This window comes from Lissotriton helveticus, chromosome 12 (assembly GCF_964261635.1).
Source record: "Lissotriton helveticus chromosome 12, aLisHel1.1, whole genome shotgun sequence".
Taxonomy (NCBI): Eukaryota; Metazoa; Chordata; class Amphibia; order Caudata; family Salamandridae; genus Lissotriton; species Lissotriton helveticus.
The window spans coordinates 472,382,295-472,404,554 of NC_136073.1; the positions used below are offsets into that span (position 1 = coordinate 472,382,295).

The 22,260-nt window shown below is 43.8% G+C and overlaps 1 protein-coding gene across 1 annotated transcript in view; it reads left to right on the forward strand.

The window, feature by feature from the left end:
* Positions 1-21,993, forward strand: part of BRD7 (bromodomain containing 7) — a 259,012-nt gene extending 237,019 nt beyond the window's left edge. Inside the window, exons 14-16 of the mRNA XM_078668474.1 lie at positions 6,653-6,796; positions 12,430-12,579; positions 21,750-21,993. Coding sequence (XP_078524600.1) covers positions 6,653-6,796; positions 12,430-12,579; positions 21,750-21,793 — 338 coding nt within the window. The 3' untranslated portion in view covers positions 21,794-21,993. The remainder of the gene's footprint in view (positions 1-6,652; positions 6,797-12,429; positions 12,580-21,749) is intronic.
* Positions 21,994-22,260: the final 267 nt, after the last annotated feature.

Here is a 22,260-nt window from a genome sequence, read left to right on the forward strand (position 1 = left end):
AGAGAATGGGTGGTACAGGCTTTGGGGGGTGGAATTTTATAAAATGTCTACTTGTTCAAGAGACAGAATGCTTCGTAAATCTACTTTCCCCGCATAAATATCCACTTGATCCATTTTTTGCCATACAGTAAGGTGACAAGTTATTCCTATGTTCACGTCCATACTCTGCTAGCTCTATCCAGGATAAATGCTGCATCCTGGAGGCAACCGTGAAACCCAACAGCGAAATAAATGTCCTATCTTCTAGGCTCTATGGCATTCTTTCTCTACATAGTCCTGAATGAAATGTTGTACCCGAGACCCCTGAAGCAATGCCTAGAGAACCAATAATGCAAACAGAGGAACAATTAGGAAGACAATTTGATCATAACCTCTGCAGCAAAACAATCTCTAGCACGGTGGTGGAAGAGGCACAGCTTACTCAAGGGAGTTCCCTTTCAGGAAGAGATGCCATCACAGAGCATAGTGATGTTTTCTTCCCTGTTAGGATGGTGTTATCATTTAAAACACTGCTGTAAAAGGGCAGTGGACACTCAAAGAAGCCTTGTACCGTTTAAACTATCACCAACTCAGAATGGTCCATCTGGCTCTCATGGCTTTTCTCCCATCCCTGGAAAATAATTACCTAATTAAATTCAGACAGACAATACCACCAACATGCATTAGCTGACCAGACAAGGAGCCACCAGTTTGAAATCACTTTCCATGGAAACCCAAACTAACTGGCTTTGGGCCCTACTCGGAGAACTGAACCTAATAGCGGTGTACGTCATGGAGAATGAATCAATAAGTAGACTGTCTTTATCAGTATTCTAAGAGTCTCACAAATGGTTCCAAGATGACGAAGTCTTAAATGACATCTTCAATTGAGTGGGGAACTTTGTATATAGACCTCTTAGTAATGGCAGAAACAAATAAGCATTGGCAAAGCCACAAGATCTGCTGTTGGCCGCCAGCCTTTTGACCTTAGCAAGTCTTATTTTGTTCTGTCATGGTTTTTTGCAAATTGTTAATGCTGGGAAAGCTGCCGGGCCCTCATCAATCTAACAATGACTAAAGGAAAAAAAAATGTGGTCCAAAAATGCACGCATTACCATGGAAGTCCCTGGCACTAAGGGGAGCTGATTTGTGTGGGCATGTGCTCCTTGTTTAAGGGATTAGAAGAAAATAGCGTAGCACCCTGTATTCCAAGAGAACTCTGGTAATAAAAGCCAAAAATAGAACACTATTTCAATGGTAACCATTTAGAAACATTCAATACATCGGCAGGGATTAACACAATCAAAACCTGCTACAGCAACAAATGATATTCAGTTTAACCCCTTCCATTTGCAGCGAATTTTCGCGCTGTGCGGGCGATTTACATAGTGGGCGGGATTTGAATGGCCGTCGTGAGCACACGCCGACCGTGACGCATGACGGCCAGGAGCCGTCATGAGCATGCAAGGGGTTAATTATTCATAACATTACATACACCATCATAAATAAGGTGGTCATTCCAGAGTGCTACATGTGACTGTGCAGTGAAAGTGAAAATAAGTTAAAAAAATGTGTAAGAACATCCAGTGCGCGTAACAAAAAGAGTATGTCCAGCATGACATATGTTTTAAGGGTAAAAACACTTTTGAGAAATAAAAAGATGGAATCAATTTCCCAGAGTCCAGGCAATTAATGCAAATTCGGTTAAGATATGGAAGTCGGGACCCCTAAAGTTTATTTGACCGGGTGCTCCTCAGGACAGAAAGTGTAGCAACCTGACGCAGAGACTGTGAAAGCCATGTGTACCCTGCAGACGTCTACCCCGCATGGGTCCTTTCTCTGCTCAGCGTATCACACATGCTCAAAGAACACCTCCTCTGAAGCCTCCACTTCCAATCAACATCAGCCTGCACAACAAATCTCCACAAGAGGCTACTTCAGAGGTGCCTATCGTGGAAACAGTACCAGAGATAAAGGGAAAGGTAGCTCTCCCAAAGGAGCCACCTCAACCGAAAAATGACTTGCCACTCCGTCCCCCTGACCGCACAGCACCTATCAGGGGATGGCTTCAGATGTTCTTCTCTGCCCAGCTACACATCACCTCAGACCAGTGGGTGTTAGACATCATTCAACACGGTTACTGCCTGGAGCTCATCTCCACACCACCCAACATACCATCATGCAGACCTCCCCCAGAAGACCAACACCTGCTTCGGAGAGGTCCAAGCGCTCTTTCAGTGGTTTATTCCCTCTACTTAATCATTTACAAAAAGGTCGGGTCCCTAAGGCCCATTCTGGACCTCAGGCCCTGAATGAGTAAATTCGGTCAGAACATTTCCACATGGTCACTCTTCAGGATGTCATTCCACTGCTACAGCAAGGTGACTTCATGGCTGCACTCAACCTCAAAGATGTCTACTTCCACATCCTGATTCATCTGGTACATCAGCGCTACGTACAGTTTGTAGTAAGTGGTCAACATTACTAGTTTAAAGTGCAGCACCTCAAGTTTTTACCAAATGCCTTGCAGTAGTAAACACGCGACTGCGAAGACAGGGCATCCATGTATTCCCATACCTGGACAATTGGCTGATAAAGAGCACAATGCAACAACAGTGCCATGCACATGCTGAAGCCACAATAGACCTCCTTCACAAACTGGGCTTTACCAACTACGCTGTAAAATCCCATCTCTATCCCCTTCAAATTGAACCCTATTTGGGAGCCATCCTCAATGCAGAGGTCTGCAAAGCCTATACCGGTCTATCAAGAATCCAGTTGTTTCAGAGGGCAGTCTACGAGAGCCAAGGCTGTCCTGATAAGTGGACCAGAGTATAGGAGAAGTGCACTGAATATCGAGGGATGATCTGCATGGGGGTTGCACATGAAAGGTCTATGGGACGCTCTTAGGGGATCCAACTGGTGGAAGAAGACCTATAGGCATAAGGAGAGGCTTAGATGTATGGTGAATGTAACTGTTGATTTACCCAGCATCGGACTATGAATCCAATGGTATGTTATGTAATTGATTGTCATCACACTGCTATTGTTATTATCTGCAATAAAAAGATTCCCTCCCCATCAAATAAAAAGAATCCAGTCGTTCCATGCATTGCTCCCTCTTTTTCAGCCAAATCAACAGATCACAGTCCGGACCATCATGTGCCTCCTAGGCATGAATGCCTCCTACATCGCCATAGTACCCTACGCAAGATTTTACATTATCGCATCACTCGTCTCCGGTTGAGGGTCATTGAGAAGATCTAGTTATGATTAGCCGCTGCACGCATTGCTCTCTGCCGTGGTGGAACACTAACAACTTGTTGCGGGGGTTGCCCTTTCTCGACCCAGTTCCATAGAACACCATTACACTGGACCCATCTCTTAGTGGGTAGGGGGTTGGAGGGCAGTGCGTCTACAAAACCTGACTGGCTAGGATCAGTGGGATCCCAGTACTAGGTGTCTTCACATCAACTATCTGAAGTTAGTAGCTGCCCATCTAGCCCTCAAGGCCTTCCCCACTGGCAAGGTAGTCCTCGTCACGACAGACAACATAACAGCTAAGTATTACATACAGAAGTAGGGCGGCACTCAATCACCTCAACTCTCTCTGCTAGCTCAGCCCATCTAGCACTGGGCTTTACCCCAAAGGATCCACCTGCTGGCGGAACACCTCTCAGGAGTGGATAACGCTTTGCCGACCTTTTCAGCAGGATACAGCAACAAGTCCATGAGTGGGAACTCCACCCGGTACTTCCACTGCTGGGGGTTTCCTGGCATGGAACTCTTTGCCACAGCATAAAATGCAAAATACTCAAACTTTGCCTCCTGATTCTCACACCCACAGTCCATCGGCAATGCACTATGGATGAACTGGTCAGGGATATTTGCCTACTCTTTCACACCTCTCCCCCCATTCCTTTTGTAGGTCGGAAACTGCTGCAAATCTCTCACCCTCATCCTGGTGGCTTCCACTTGGGCCAGACAACACTGGTTCACCACTCTCATCTAGCTTTCGGTGGTTTTGCATGAGAGGCTCCACAACAGGCTGGACCTTCTCACGCAGAACCATGGAGAAATCAGCCACCCGACCCCAAGAGTCTCTACCTTGCAATCTTGCTCCTGAAGTCTTACAGTTTGGTTTCCTTAATCTTCCTCCTGAATGTATGAAAATTTTTAAGGAAGTACTCAGAACACGACTCCTGCCTGGGTATGCTGCCAAAAGAAAAGGATTTGTCTGCTACTGCCTTGCAAACCAGATTGACCCGCTAGCAGCCACTGTTCAAAATGTTGTTTGTTTCCTACTATACCTCCAAATATGTGCACTAGACTTCACCTCCATTTGACTACACTTGGCAGTGGTGGCTGCATATCTCCAGAATAGGCAACATGTCTCTCTCTTCAGTATTACTGCCATTAAAGCTTTTATGTAGGAACTCGAGAGTCATTCCTTCCCGGGTGCCTCTGGCCCCGTTGTGGAATCTTAACATCGTCCTCACCAGACTTATGGGTCCCCCTTTTGAGACCCTTCAGTCATGTCCCTAGCAATTTCTCTCTTGGATGGTAGCTTTCCTAGTAGCCATCACATCACTAAGTTGGCATTAGTGAGCTCCAGACCTTAAAGTTGGAAGAACCTTTCTTTCAGTTTCATAGAGATATGGTGGTCCTTCCTACCAACCCTATATTTTTTCCTAAGGCGGTCTATAGAACTCTCAGGTTTTTTCCACAACTTGATTCAGCTGCAGAATGGGCCCTTCATACCTTCGACGTCAAACGTGCCTTAAAGTACTATTTGGTTGTTTTTTTAAAATGTTTTTTATTGGCATTTGCATGACAACCACTTTTTCTCCAAACAGGCATGTTCCAGCAATTACAATGTTCTCAATGATAGGTGATCTTGCCTTAAGGTACTATGTGGACATAACCCTTTCGATAAACCCCAGCAACTGTTTGTTGCTTTTTCTGACCCTCATAAAGGGCTTTATTGAAATCCGGCATAGCCAGGTGGATAATGCTTCCAAACAGTTACGCAAAAGCTAAAAGAGTTTTGCCTGCTCTTCCGGCATTGGGAACATCTCAGTAGCGTATATTTGTAAAGTAGCTATGGTCTATACCACACACTTTCACTAACCACTGCACTATAGGCATATTAGCCCACCAACAGGCAAATGTCGGTCAGGCTGTCCTTCATACCCTCTTTCAGTCTTTGGCGACATCCACAGGATAGCCATTGCTTAGGGGAGGACTACTTTACAGCCTCTGCACAGCATGTGTATCTACAGCCACACATGCCTCAACATAAAATGTTACTTACCATGAAAACATCTGTTCGCGGCATGTAGTGATCTAGGTCATTTTCTCGTGCCCCTCTACGGGATGTGCCACGCCGCAGATGTCTGCCCATTCGCTCTGCTGTGTGTTCTCCTGGGTGCTGGACCTCCACAGGTCCAGCTTGCAGCTCCTCTGCCCGCTTACCAGGGCATCAAGGGGGTTACCATGGCTGCTCTTCACTCTGCCTCACTGTTCCTGCGTGGGCCAGCAAAACCATGCCCTTCCCATGCTTAATTTGTGCCAATAGTTTCCGGTATAAGTCAATATACATTGAAAAAAAGAACATTACCTGCCAGTCACGCCTTTATTAGAGTTTTGTGGCTTAGAATAGGCAGAATTGTCACAATTGTAGGAGTGTGATGGTTAGTAGTTGTGCTGATACTGTCTTTGGCAGAGCTAACAGGGGCAATGGCTGGCGCAGGCTGCAGTGGCCTCCTGAGAAGGTCTCTGGCACTTACTTTTTGTTTACAAAATAAGCAGTACAACCCTCCCCCCCCCCCTCCACAAACACACACACACACACCCTTCACCCACCAACTAGCATTTATGCTAGCCTGATTCAGCATTTGGGGCTTAGTGGTATGGATCGAATTCCATTCAAAACATTTTAAGAGTTCCCATCCTTGTCTATGTATTGTGGTTAAAGCTTTTAAACCCTTGTGTTATTTTCTTAGATTCTGGTCAGTGATGTCTTGTTGCTAAATGGAAAGATAGGCATTTAAGGAGTGTCTGTTTCTTGTCCCTAGTCCCTCCTCCTCTTTCAATCTTCGTCTAGAAGTCCTCCATTTTCAATTTTAAATTGTCTGCATTTTGAGGTAAAGTTTATGCCTCTTCCATATCGCCTCTTTTGGTAATGCATCAGTACTTATATTGTTTTCCTTGTTCATTATTTTAGGTTAATGAGAATATGGTATTCTCAGCAACCTTAGGTGTAATGTAGATCTCTAACAGTAGCAAGAGATGTATTTTGGAAGAGTCTAGGAAACTTAGTATGTGTTTCATAGTATTTTAGGGAAAAATATTAATTGGAAAGTCTAGTTAGTGTCACCTACTACCATTGCCGTCCGAAGGTAAAAATTCCAAAAAATTTAACAATGAACAGAGAACTAATCTGTGTAAATAAAATACATGTGTAGAGGAGACTACTGATCAATCATTTGCAGCTTGTTCAAACTTTCTTGCTGGAACAAATCAGACACCGATCTGACATTGAGCCAGACTATTTACTTGTTTTGGTTTGGTCTCGTGACACTTTAAATCTAAGTTTTTGTGATTATTCTTATAAATGCATTTGTGTGTGTTTATGAAAAAGGGATTCTCTAACATGTTGTGTATCTTACAGCTGCTGAATTCTTCCAGAAGAAACTTGATGAAACCACTATGTTAATCAAAGAACTTCAAGGAGCGCAAAATGAGCGACTGAGTACCAGACCACCACCAAACATGATTTGCCTCCTAGGACCATCCTTCAAGGAGATACACCTAGGTGTGTGTGTGTGTGTTTATTATGTTGCCTCCTACTTGCAAACATATGACACGTCTTTAACCCGTTGTCTGCGTCGAACGTTCAGCTCCAGTGCTGAAAGTTCGAAAAACGGCTGGGGCAGCGTCGGCCAACGGACGTGCGCAACACTACCAAGGTAGTACACGCGACGACCGTTGGCCGACGGCAGCAGCCAACGGGTTAATAATCATACTATGTCTGCTGATCGAAATTGGATATATGGTAAACTTCCTTGGCATATTTCTGTTAATCAACACACTGTGGTCTTGTCGGCATACTAAATATAATTTGTCTCCTATCATTTTTTGATTGTCAAAGCATTTGAGTGTTTCCAAGGGTCCTTGTCTTCAGCACTGCTTACTATGTGAGAGCACTTAACATTAGTTGTCTCATTCCTGGAAATGTATGTTGTATTACTTTTCATGAATTTGAGAGTGCAATAACTTTATGATCCATGCGGGCTATGTTGTTCACCAGATAACTGTGTTATCAATAAAATGCAAATATTACAATGGCACTTGCAGCACTTCACTTGACTATATATTGGGTTTTGCCTCCAAGAAAAATTTCATGTGTTTTCCCTTTTCGGTGCTGTGGTTGACCTACAATTTGTCGCTATTAGGGCCACAAAATATCAATAGTCAGATTGCCTTGGCTTGCGGATAATTAAATGTTGATGAGCTGCTTCTGCAGTTAGCAATTGATCTATTGTTGAGTCAAAGGTAATGAGAGCAAGATATATTATGCATCTCTCTCTAACGTGTAGACAATGGTATAGTGTTCTAATTAAAACGTAAGTATTCTTACCGTTCCCCATCCATACTTGTGGATAGGTGTACTCTGGATTCAATGGCTGTGGTTTAAATCATGTGATGGGCTCTGGGGGTAGGGGGTGCTTTAATGTTGTTAGCACACCCTGTTCCAAGTTAAAAGGTGTTCACCATAATTGTTCCTTTATTGAAGTCATAAACCCAAATATTAATGTTTAGTCAATTGAAATTAAACTGGATTTAACACCAACTAGGCTCTTAATTTCCTCTTTAGAAAGGATTACTCAGAAGCCCTATAAAGAGAAATTTGAACAATGCCACTTTTAGGAAGACCAGCTACTCTACGACTGGATAATACGTGACAGTGCACTCTCAAATCGTTTCTGCTCTGTAGACCAAAGATCTATGTACACAGGACATTTCACTTTTTTAGTAATTTATTTATTACAGTACAATATCCAAACTAGATTGTTTTCTTCTACCTATATCACTATTTTTTCTAGAGTTTTTGTTTTTTCAAGTCTATTTTTGGCTCCTGTGCTTTTTCATTTACCTTCTTTTAACCCCTTTGGTGCTGCGCGAATTCTACCTCTGTGCAGGAGAATTAATAAGTGGGTGGGATTCGGATGCCCCCCGGCCGTCCTTAGCACACGCCCACCGTGACGTCAGGTGGCCTGGGGCGTCCTGAGCACCAAAGAGGTTAAACTCCATGCCAACTTACTTCATTTATATTTATTAACCATTTCCTGTGGTAGGAATAGGTTGTAGACAAACACACATCCATGCTTTATCTTCTAAGCCATCACACTAAAAACGAATGTCATGCTTTACAAGAATTGTTCTATGTTAATCTGAGGGGAGAGAAAAGGAATGCTTCTACAGACAAGGGTGGGAGTGCTTCAGAAGTGTTATTGACCGCCCTCAGGGGAGTATACTTTCGAGTGAGTTCTTCCCTTATTTCGGAGAGATTTTCTCCCACACACACCAGCCCTCAGAAAAGCAACACTGTGCTGTGGCTGTCGACATGGATTTTCTTGCTGTTACGCTGCTTGTTGCAGAGTCTCTCGACCTAAAGAACAACTTCATGAGACACTGTTGAAATGCAAGAGCCCCTTACAACTCCCAACTAAATTCCTGCAACCTCAGTAGATGCATACCAGGCCAAGGCTTCACAAGGACCAGTTCCTAGACCCCATTGGTTGTTCTAATGAGAAATATCACATAGCTTCATACCCTAGCAAAAATGAGCTCTATTAAACCTTGTTGCAAAACCCATAGAACACTTTGTGGCACAATTTGGATTCCGACTGTAGCTACACTCTGCTACTTCTCTTGGATAAGTCCTGTAGGGAGCTGGGTTCTTGCTGCAGTACCCTCCCACTTTTTGCCTGGTATTTGATGCAACTTTTACTGAAGTGTACTGGGTTCCTGCTAACTAGGACCCCAGTACCATTGTTTTTTCACTAAAAATGTTCAATTGTTCCCCCAATTGGCAAAACCTTTAGCACTCTCTGTAAGTCCCTAGTAAATGTTATCCCTAGTACCTAAGGCCTAAGGTACGAAAGAGGGTCCCTAAGGGCAGCAGCACGAATTGTGCCACCCTAAGGGACCCCTCACCATGCACATGCAAGGCTGCCATTGCATGCTGCTTTCCTTGGCGCAGATAAAAGTGAAAACACTACATGCAGTACATACATGTGTGCCATGTCCCCTACCACTGCATGTGATATTTGTAAATCACCCCAACAGCAGGCCTGATAGCCCTAAGGCAGGGTGCTGGATATTTCATGTGAGGGCATATCTGCATGAGCAGATATGCCCCTGTGCTGGTCAGTCCTATTACTGCCAGTGCAAGTGGACAGGGAAGCTATTTTATAACATCTGCTGCACACTGGTGAGAACAAGTTCCCTAGCTACATGATGGCTTCACTGAAAATATGGATGTTTGGTATCAAACATATCGTATTGATAAACCCACACTGATTCAAGTGATGGATTTACCAATTCAAGCACCCCGAAGGGCACCTTAGAGGTCCCCCCATAAAACCTACCAGCCTCTGGTGTGCTCCCTGACTGGTTTCTGCCAGCCTGCCACCTGAGATACTGTTCTGACCTCCTAGGGTGAGAGCCTCTTCTCTTAGGTGACCCAGAACAAAAGCCTGTCTGGGAAAAGGGTGTAACACCCTCTCCCATAGGATGACATGCTGATTAGCCGTCCTTGGGTGACAAGCCTCAAAGGCCTGCCGCCTTTGATATGCTTATCTAGCTTGCCCCCTCACAGGAGAGGAAGCTGACTCCTTTGTACAGGAGCCCCTTAGCACCTGGACAGGTGGGAAAATTAGTCAGGAAGGCGTGCCACCTCTCGGCTACTACCACCTCTAAGGTGGGCTACTGTGAGGTGTATTCGTTTTTTCAGAAGTAGCCATCCTTGTGATGGCATACTTAGGAATTTTGGGACAGGGTTATGCCCACTTCCCACAGGAAGTGGTCATATAGGGTGCATAGTGACACACGGGTCAGTGGCCTATTGGCTGCTACCTTACACTCCCCTAACAACCCTAAATGCAGTATTTAGGGGAGTGCCTGGCGTCAGAGATGCAGATCTTGATGACCTAAGAAGAGAGAGGACACAGAAGAGTCGCAAAAGCAGAGAGGACAGAAGAAGAAGCTGACCTGGTACCAGCTCCGCCAGCCTGTCTGCATCCCTTGTTGAAAACTGTGCCAAAGTCGACTCGTCCTGTAACTGTTGACTCTAGAAACTTGGGAGGATTGCCTGCATTTGATAAAGACCCAAGACCTCTGTCAACAGCGGACCTGTTCTCTTGCATCCTGCAGAAACTCCAAAGCAAAGACCCTGACGCCTCCGGAACAGCAAAAATCAATCTGACACGCGAAGCAACCACTGCACCCATTGCCCCCAGCCCGATTTGAAGTGGGCCGACAGTGTCAACAAGATCCTCTAGAGCTAGAGTCCATTGTGATTTCACCCCTTGTGGGCTTCCCGAAGCCGCCTGCTGCCTCTGCACGCAGGCCCCTTTGACCGTGACTGCTCCCGGTAAGACAACGCGACGCTTAAAGTCACCTCTGCATCTGTTGCCCCTGACCTCTGGAGATGAGGGCTCCTGGTGTCCCTATATCCCCGAGCATCAAAAGACTGGAACCCCCCTGTTGGTTCAACCCCACTGGCCTTCTAGCCAGAGCCTGCAGCCTCTAGATACATCACCATAGATACATATTGGGCTCCTGATGCAGTTTACACCCTGCATGCGGCAGCTGGTGGTGTACTGCAGGGACTGACTTGGACCTTGCCCACCACTCACCTTAACACCTAGAGATTGGTCCCATAAGTCGCTGTACCATACCTGTTTGCAGAATTTTGTCTTCCTTCCAAAGGATAACATTGCAGAACTTAAAAAGTGTACTGTGTCCACGTTTTGAATTGAAAAGAATTTATAATTCAAAATGTAGTTATCAGAACAATTCTTCTTAAATGCCTAAACATATATAGAGGTACTTTCTGTTTTCATAAGTTGGTGTGGATCTCTTTCCTGAGTCGTGTGTGTCATGTATTGATCATTGTGTGTATTTGCACACAATGGTCACTTTGGGATTGCATAGCACCCCCTGTCCACTCACTAGGAAACCCCTTGATCTTTACAGGGTATATCAGATTTTTGATATATCACATAAAGAGCCAGATTCCTACAAGTACTATCAAGAATTTAACCCAAAGATACTTCACAACATTTAATGATGTCATTCTGCCACAAATACAATCCCACATACAAAGCGATTTTCCAGTCCATCATGTTTGTCACTCTGACCTCTACAAACTCGTACAAGCCTTGCCAAATATTTTGACAGAACAGGTTAACATCTCCTATGCTGGAGGAGCAAGATGCCCTCACACTTTTTATACTGTCTTTGGTGCAGAGGAAGTGTGCATCTTCTTCCTCCCTTCAGACACGGAAATCAGTTAGCATGGTAGTCTGTGGTGCATCTGTGGTGTTTCATAGCATAAAGTACCTGAGGCAGCTATGATAGACTCCCAGAATGTACCTCACACAGACATCTTGAAAGGTTGTAGATAATTGCTAATAAGGCCTTTAAGGGATGTTGGAGGGATGATGCTTTCCCTCATGTCACATGGTTGTGTCCTTTGGATAAAACATTTTGAGAAAATGGAAGAACTCTTTGAGGACAACCTCTGGCCTGATGTCCAGATGTAAAACAAAATCTGTGCTACTGGGTGTATAATGAGAGATTGCTCAACAGAAATACAGTACAAATTTTTGGCATTGGCCTTATGGTAACTGGACGTGACATTGCTCGAGGCAGAGATGGCCAAAGCATAGACACTTCGGCATCCAATTTGTTGGTGGAGAAGATCCTAGGCATGACTTACTGATGAAATTCACGAAGGTTTAAGGTCCTTGGAATGAGTCTCATGGTCTTCCTTACACGTTGGTAATGTCTGATCATCCTCCTGCTGAGACATGCTGTTTTAAGTGTTTATGATTGGTGTATAATATATGTTATGATGTTACTTTACTGCTCCCTGTGCTTTAAAATGCTTTTTTAAATTTGAAAATGTAGATGTCGCTGTAGTCAATTTATACTTGATGACATGCATTGTTTGTTTTTGTTTCATATATATATATATATATATATATATATATATATATATATATATATATATATATAATAGCTAAAACAAAAACTCTGTATTGTGCATAAAACTTGTGTTTTAATTCCTTTTTAAATGAGTGTTTTGTTTCTGCCACTTTTCACTGAGACTGTAATGCACAAGCCTTCAATAACTCCTTTTGATTTCATTACTTCTAGCCGATAGAGTGACTAGCAATCTGAAAGAACTTTCTCAGCAAGTTGCTCCTGGTGATGTTGTGAGTGTTGAGGGTCTGAGAAAGGCTATGGGCATTTCATTCTCCTTTCCTACGTCACTGTCCGAGGATAATTTTATCGATTTAACAACTGGTAAGTATTTTGTCACATAGGGTATTGTTTTCTGAGGGTAAAATAACGACCAATTCTAATGTGATTAATGTTATAACCACGTTTCAGAACTATTTTAATGTTTCAGCCACAGAGTGATAAACTGGAGTTTGCTTTTTACCAATAACTTTGTCAGTCTTTTGGGTATGTATCCAGAACCATTGGAAAAGAAATAGTATTTACATAATTTAGGCCCGAACCTAAAAAAAAATAAAAAACAATGGGGGAAATCTGCAAATTCTGGTTTTTGACCTTGACTGAGTGCAGATTTACAATTTTTGATTGTTTCAAGAATAGGCCCGGAAATGTTTGTGAATACTGGTTTTCTCACATGCAGTGATATTTCTGCTTTACAGACTAGCATAATGTGCAGTTTTGCATTGGTAATACCTGTTCGAGGCATATGAGCTGCAGATTGTACATTTAGCAATAGATCGCCAACTGGTGTTGGGATCGGATGATTGCAGGTTGTTGTCTTCTTGGAAGAAGTCTTTGTAGTCACGAGATAGGTGACTCCTCCCTTGGACAATACTGCGCATGGTCATCGACTCCATCCTCAGATTGTTTTTTTCCGCCACTGGGTTCGGATGAAAGTTTTCCGCTCCGGCTAGAAAAGACTCTTTTCGGCATTTTCGAAGCGTGAAAATTAAGACAAACAACTTTCGACATCGAAGACACTTTTCGACATCACCAGCTACATCCCGGTGCGTCGACGCGGGCCGTTGGGCCTATCGGCGCCGTACGGCCTACGCCTCATGGACAGAACTCCATTCAAGAGATGCCCGATATGTCGAGCAAAATTCCCTCATAGCGACCATCACGAGGTTTGCAACCTCTGTCTCTCGCCAGAACACGACGAGTTGACCTGCACAGCCTGTGCCTCCTTCCGATCGAAAAAGACCATTCGGGATCGGAGGGCCCGTCGACACGAGATGAGGAGATCAGCACCGGAGGCCATCTTTGAGGAGGAGATCGTCGAAGAAGACGTCTCCGAGGACGAGAACCCACTCGAAGATATCTCCGAGGACGAGGCTCCACTCGTCGCCGAGGAAGACTCGCCTGATCTCCAGATCATATCAGGAGCACAGGACTCGGACGATTCGATTCCATCTCGACAACCCTTGAGTACCTCTGCCCCTGCACAACAGACACTGCCCAAACCAAAGGCAATGGTCAGCACTCCACCCATGGGCCGAGTCGAGACCGAAATTTACCCTCCGACGCCCCGCCTTCCGGCTCGGCTCCGAGGAAAAAGACTACGCCTTCCGGTGCCTCGACACCGAAAAAACCACATGTGCCAATTCCTCCTCCTCCTCCATTGGCACCGAAACATCCTTCGACACCGAAGGACTCTTCGGCACCGAAGCTAACACACCCTTCGGCGCCCAAAGACTCTTCGGCACCCAAACCTAAACAGGCATCGGTGCCGAAACCAAAAACAGTAACGGACCCGAAAGCTTCGACTCCGAAACCATCCGGCTCCAAAAACAAAGACGGGAAGAACGACTCCGGCACAACAGGCCCAACAAAACCTGTCTCCACGCCGAAATCTTCGATAACAGTACCAAAGACCACAAGGCCTGATACATACAAGCCTATACCACCTTCGGCACCGAAGAAATTGCCACAGGACTCAATAACTCCTCCTAAGGCGAAAAACACTAAAGAACCACTATCGGCACCGAAGAAATCAGCGCCGAAGAGGATTATACAAGAGGAAGAACTATTTAGACCAGATCCAAAGCAGAAAAAGGTCTATATCAATCCAAAAACTGGACATGTGGAAGCAATTCCACACAAAAAGAGACCAGCAGACACACCACTTCCAACTGTGGTTCCTGCCAAAAAGGATTGTGCAGCATCTCCAATGCACCCTTCCTCTCCTTCACCTTCTTCCTCTCCTATCGCTTCATATATTGAGCCTATAACTTCTCCTGCTCAATCTCCTGCATCATCACACGACACTGACGAAGAGTATGACTTAGTTGGGGGGGATGATGTACCAGAGACACATATATACCCTTTAGATGAGGATGAGGATGTCAACCCAGAATATACCAAAGAAGATGATGCATATAATTTCCAACCAAATAATGCACCAGACATCCCTGATCCTCAGTACTACTCAACAAAACCTTCCCCTCCAGAGGATAGTATTGGGTTCAATCATCTACTAAACAGAGCTGCACTTTACCACGGAGTTCCAATGCACTCTGATGCCATTGAGGAGGATTTCTTATTAGACACTTTTGAGCAGTCACAAAGATCTACTCGAATACTACCTATGATCAAAGGGGTCATTAAACATGCTCCAAAGATTTTTAAAGATCCAGTAAGGTGTAGGGTACTAAATCCAAGAATACAGAAAAAGTATAGACCAGCACCAGCATCATTGATGCGTCAGGGAAACGGATTGCTGCACAAGCAACAAACATATGGCGCATAGCAAACACACAAGCCTTACTCTCACGCTACAATAGGGCTCACTACGACCAACTAGAAAAGTTAATGGAACATCTACCAGATCAATACAAAGATCAGGCAGCAGAGCTCTTACAGGAAGGCAAACTAATATCTAATGCCTCCATTAAATGCGCACTAGATGTAGTTGACACAGCATCCAGGGCAGTTAACACCAGTGTTATCCTCAGACGTCATGCATGGTTACGCATTTCCGGTTTCAAAGCAGAGGTACAAACTACCATCCTCAACCAGCCCTTCAATCAGAACCAGTTGTTCGGGCCAGAGGTAGATAATACACTAGAAAAAATGAAAAAGGACACAGACACTGCTAAGTCTATGGGTGCATTACAATCTACCCAGACTAGAAGTTCTTTTCGTCGCTCCTCTTATAGAGGAGGCTCCAAGCAGACCGGCGCAGATAACACGTCATCTTTTAAAACACATACACAAACCCCCTCTAATAAGGGTTACTTTAGAGGAGGGTACAAAGGCAACAACAATAAGGGAAGAGGTAGAAGTAACAACAACAACCGCTCCTCTTCCACTCCCAAACAGTGACTTCCCTCTGCCTCCCCTACAGCATTCCACCCCTGTAGGGGGCAGATTATCACAGTTCCTACCTGTCTGGAATTCCATCACAACAGACAGGTGGGTAAGACAAATTATCCAACATGGCTACTGCCTAGAACTCACAGCAACCCCCCCAAACATACCACCCAGGCAGCGTCCAATGTCCACAGAACACATAACACTGCTTCAACAGGAAGTTCTAGCACTTCTACAAAAAGATGCTATTCAAGAGGTCCCCTTACAGGAACAAGGAACAGGAGTCTACTCCCTGTATTTCCTAATACCCAAAAAGGACGGGACATTAAGACCGATCCTCGACCTCAGGCCCCTAAACCACTACATTCAATCAGATCATTTTCACATGATCACTTTACAACAAGTACTCCCATTACTACAACAGGGAGACTTTCTGACAACACTAGACCTAAAGAACGCCTATTTTCATATTCCTATACATCCTGCACACAGGAAGTATCTAAGATTTGTCATACTAGGACAACACTATCAGTTCAAAGTCCTTCCATTCGGAGTCACAACAGCACCACGAGTGTTTACAAAGTGCTTAGCAGTAGTAGCCGCACATCTCAGAAGACAACAGATACATGTCTTCCCTTACCTCGACGACTGGCTCATAAAAGCAAGATCGTTCAACCAGTGTGTACAACACACAAAACAAACGATTCAAACATTACACGACTTAGGGTTTACAATAAACTACACCAAGTCGCATCTAGAGCCTTCGCACGTTCACCAATATCTAGGAGCTACCATAGACACATCGGCAGCTCTAGCCTATCCCAGTCAAGCGAGGATTCAAAGCATTCAGAGCTTAGTCTCCCTTTTTCAATGCCAACACTCTCTTCAAGCCAGAGTGTTCATGAAACTAATAGGCATGATGGCGTCTTGCATCTTCATAGTTCCTCATGCAAGACTGCAAATGCGCCCACTACAAGAATGTCTAGCACAACAGTGGAATCAGGCTCAAGGTCAGCTCACAGACCTGGTGTTGGTAGACAGCCGTACATATCGCTCTCTGCAATGGTGGAACACCAAAAACTTGACAAAGGGACGGCCGTTCCTAGAACCTGTTCCACAAATAGTGCTGACAACAGATGCATCCCTCACAGGATGGGGAGCCCATCTCCTGCACTATACCACTCAAGGCCAATGGAACAGCCAACAAAAACTGCTCCACATCAATCATTTAGAGCTGCTAGCGATTTACCTAGCACTCAAGACTTTTCAAGTACAAGTACGAAACAAAGCTGTTCTAATCCGGACGGACAATATGACAGCTATGTATTACATACAAAAACAGGGGGGGACACACTCTCTGCAACTGTCCCAGCTTGCACAGAACATTTGGAGATGGGCCATCCCTCAAAACATACACCTGACTGTAGAACACCTTCCAGGAATTCACAATCAGATAGCAGATCTGTTGAGTCGTCAATCACAACAGATTCACGAATGGGAGTTGCACCCACAGGTTCTACAACCATTCTTCCAAATGTGGGGGCACCCACAGATAGATCTGTTTGCCACCCACGAAAACGCAAAATGCCCAACCTTCGCCGCCAGGTTTCCACACACGCGTTCGTAGGGGAATGCAATATGGATGAATTGGTCAGGCAGATTTGTGCACGCTTTTCCGCCTCTCCCACTCATTCCACTAGTAGTACGCAAGCTCAGACAAATAGTCTCTCAAACTATTACTAGTGGCCCCCACATGGGCACGCCAGCCGTGGTTCACCACACTACTAGATCCCTCACTGGTTCCACATCAGAAATTACGGCTCACGCCATCCTAGTTAACACAGAACCATAGAGAAATAAGACACCCAGAACCAAGCCAACTGAATTTGGCGATCTGGCTCCTGAGGTCTTAGAGTTTGGCTACTTAAACTTACCACCAGAATGTATGAATATAATTAAAGAAGCTAGAAGACCCACCACTAGAGCATGTTATGCTGCTAAGTGGAAAAGATTTGCAATATACTGTAGCAACAATCACATTGATCCATTGGATGTTTCCATCCAAAATATTATTTGTTACCTTCTACACCTACAAAGGTCCAACTTGGCTTATTCTTCCATACGACTGCATCTAGCAGCAATTGCAGCCTATTTACAAAATAGACAGCACCTATCTCTCTTTAGAGTACCTGCGATAAAAGCATTTATGGAAGGATTAAAACGAATAATCCCACCTAGGTTACCACCTGCACCAGTATGGAACCTGAACATTGTCCTTACAAGACTCATGGGACCCCCTTTTGAGCCTTTACACAAATGTGAATTGCAATTCCTAACATGGAAGACTGCCTTCCTTGTTGCCATCACCTCTCTCAGAAGAGTTAGTGAAATACAAGCATTCACAATAGAAGAACCATTTTTTCAGATACACCCTAACCAAGTGGTTCTTAGACCTAATCCAAAATTCCTGCCAAAAGTGATTACTCCTTTTCACCTTAACCAATCAGTAGAGTTACCAGTGTTATTCCAAAAACCAGACTCTGTTGCGGAAAGGGCTTTACACACCCTAGATGTTAGAAGAGCTCTTTTATACTACACAGACAGGACTAAATCCTTCAGAAAGACAAAACAACTATTTGTATCTTTCTCTTCCCCACACAAAGGCAATCCCATATCTAAAGGAGGAATTGCCAGATGGATTGTAAAGTGTATTCAAATATGCTATCAAAAAGCTAAACATACACTAACAGTTCCTCCTAGAGCGCACTCCACTCGCAAACTAGGAGCCTCTATGGCTTTCTTAGGAAACATACCACTAGAGGACATATGTAAGGCAGCAACATGGTCTACCATACACACCTTCACTAAACACTGTTGTGTTGACGTGCAAGCCAAGCAGCAAGCTGCAGTAGGCCAAGCTGTCCTTAAAACACTATTTCAGTATGCTGCAACGGACACAAGCGACCACCGCTAGGGGAGACACTGCTGCACAATCGTTGCTAAATGTACAATCTGCAGCTCATATGCCTCGAACGGAATATGCTACTTACCAGTATGCATCTGTTCTTGGCATGTAGAGCTGCAGAGTTGTACATGCCCTCCCGCCTCCCCGGGACTTGTATCCGTTCCACTACTCATCTTACTTAGATGCACACGCATGAACATCCTTTCTCTTTACTTCTACTAACTCCATCATTTCCCATCATGGCGAAAAACAATCTGAGGATGGAGTCGGTGACCATGCACAGTATTGTCCAAGGGAGGAGTCACCTATCTCGTGACTACAAAGACTTCTTCCAAGAAGACAACAACATCCTGCAATCATCCGAGCCCAACACCAGGTGGCGATCTATTGCTAAATGTACAACTCTGCAGCTCTACATGCCAAGAACAGATGCATACTGGTAAGTAGCATATTCCTTTTCCCAATCTTGGGGATGAACTCTTCCAAACCTGGGAAAGGGATTTAATCTTGAAGGTGGCCGGAGTAAATCTCCAACTCTCCCAGGCTGTGAATGTGTCGGAGAGAAATGTGTGATGCCCACAGATATGTAAGTTTGTGGTTTGCATAATATTTTTATGGCGTTCTTGACCTGGAGCACCCCTTTTCTCTCCACTTCTTGCTCCTACGAGTAGAGCTACATCATAGAATCTTAGGGGCTATGAATCCTATTAAAATTGTAATACCCACTTTTTGTGAATTCTAAAAGTGATAAGTGTTCCATGTGCTTGTGAATCCTTAAAAATGTATTGTTTTGACAACCTATCTGAATGTGCAGTCTTTGAAAGCAATGTTAAGCTTCCTTGTTATTTTCTGTCATGTTGATTTGTATAGCGCACTAATCACCTGAGAGAGTATCCAGGAGCTTGGGCAGGTGTTTAGGTATGTGGTCCCCATGGTGTTTATACGAAGAGCCAGGTATTCAGTTTCCTGCTGGACTCAAGAAGGGTGGAGGAGGCTCTGTCTGATGTGTTGAGGGAGGTATTTCTATGTCTTGGGTGCGATGATGGAGAATGAGGGACCTCCAGTTTTGCTTTTGCAGATGCGAGGACTGTGTGAGTGAGCAAGAGCATAGGTGCCTGGTAGGTTGGTGAAAGTGTATGCAGATGTTCAGGTATTCTGGTCCTGTGTTCTATAGGGCTTTGTATGTGTGCAAGAGAAGTTTGAATTGGCTGCACCTGTGGTTATGTGGGTGCTGTGTTGCAGAAGACCAGTACTTCTGCCTTATTGGAGTTGAACTTTAGGAAGTTGGTTCACATCCAGTCTACCACGTTCATGCAGTTAGTGAAGTTGATTCTAGTGGTGGCTGTCTTTTACCATCAGGAAGAGTATGAGTTGGGTGTCATCAGTGTATATGAAGGTGAAGTCTTGTGCTCAGATGATGATGTCGAGTAGTGTCATGTATATGTTGAAAATGGTGTGGCTGAGGGACTACCCTGTGGTACTCTGCAATTCAGTTTTTGGGTGTCTGATGAGCAGGATGGCAGCCTGACAATCTAGGTTCTTCCTGTGAGGAAAGAACTGATACATTTGAGAGAAGATCCTTTTATGCCAATCTCGTAGAGTCTTCTGATGCTGGGGTTGTGGAAGACAGTGTCAAAGACCGCAAACAGGTCGAGCAGGATGAGAGCGTTGAAATAATTTATTCTGGACTGAATACGTTTCTTGGACTGTAACCCTTGAATGAAATACACAATATTTATAAAGGCATATACTAGTGAACCTCTCTAGGTAACCTTTAAAACTCTCCTTCATGACACATGGATTTTTTGTGCACTTCTTTAGTGGTCTGGTTTTGAGAACTCTTGAAGGAGTCTGTCAACCGCATTTTGACCCTCACAACTTATTAGGTCATCTTCTGGACAGAGATATTTTTCACGCAAACGAAAACACAGAGTGTTATTGACCACTGGACAAACCCCATAGATCGTTTTGGTGCAATCACATCCCAAGACCAAGGTTAAAACACCTGTAGAGTAGGTGTCTCCTGTCACCTAGGAGACCAATTTAAAGAGAATCGAACTGTGAGGTCCCCAAAGGAATTATAGAGATAAAGCCTTAAAAATGCCACCCACTTGTAGCGTAAGTGTCTCCTATCACCTAGTACACCAATGGGTTGAAAGACCTTTAAGCTCATGAAGCTGCTCCACTGCCGACAGTGAGGCTCTGTTTAAAACCGATGAAAAGCTTAGGCTCTCCCCGGCATTACTTAATTTCTTGTAGTTTCCTGAATTGGAATGGCTATTGCATGAGTCGGATTAACGAGTTTAAAGGTCTTTGAGCCCATTGGTATACAAGGTGACTGTCCTGAAGAAGATCCAAAAAGTTGTGAGGTTCAAAATGCCATCAACGCATCTTTGAAAAATTGGGAAGAAGCTCTGATTGTGTTAAGTTCCAGTTTTTCATGTATACCACTTAATTGAATTTAGGACCCTTTGCCATTGTTATTGTTTTTTTGTTTACACTGTACATTGTCTGTATATGTTTAGTGTAGTATGGTGAGCACAAATTGTTTGTATAATGTATTCTGTCATTATTTTTGTGATACTTCTATGTTGTATAAGAATTTAATAATTCTACCGTTTGGAAAAAAAATACTGTGGGCACTTGTTTTTTTGTTAATTTGTAGCACATCATTTGTGAAATGGTTTCTTCTGGAATCATTGTGGTTTTCACAAAAGCATAACCTTAAAAAAATGAAGCCACAAATCGTGTACAAGTTGGGGTGAACAAAAACGCTAAACGTTTTTGTGAAATTATCTTTAAATTGCATGAAATGTAATCAAATATACTTACCAGCATCTCATGTGAAAAGTGAATGCATATTTTGCCCTAAAAAGTAGGCAGAGAAAATGTCTTTCAGCCACGATTCATGGTCTGCTTCAATTAGTGTCTATGTGGAGAAAATTACACAAAAATTAGTGCCTGCTGAAATTCAGGCTTTGTGACATATCCAAATTCTGCTAGGTCCTGCGAGTGAAAGGAAAACCTCTCCCAGACCCAGTAAACATTCTCCGTATTAATTGTGATAACAGTCACAGTTGCTAATAGTGGCATATTGTGGCACTTGAATCATTGTTTATACATTGTGCAAAATACAATTTGAATACCTTCTTAAACCATGTTTGCTTTTGTTTTTTAGATCTCGAAGGATCAAGAAAAGTTGGCGATTTAAGTGAAAGTTGATGTGATTCCGCTTTAACTTAAATTTGGCAAATATTGTCAAATGGTTACCTGTTTTAGTCTTATTTAAGAAGAGAAATGCAGTGTTTCCTTCACCTTGTATTCACTGAACACTTGTACATTTTATTTTGTGCAAAGCGTTTTTTATGGCATGAAACTGTAAATTTTTTGACATTAAACTTTTTAATTTTGTTACATACAAATTTGTATTTAATTCATGACATATTGAAACTATTGCAAATGGCCATGCTTTTATATAGTGCTGAATTCAATGCCGCACTCAGTTGTATGCAGCAGGTTCTGGAATTTTGTGATAGGGTGTACTGTGTGACGAAAGGTCACATTCTGCACTCCGAGTCCGTGCGGTAGGTTCTGGAGTCATGGATCTTGATTAATTGCATGGCATATGCTGTGTTATGTATCCAGAGCTCTCTGTATATTGATATGGTCATGCAAAGTGTTTTTTGTGG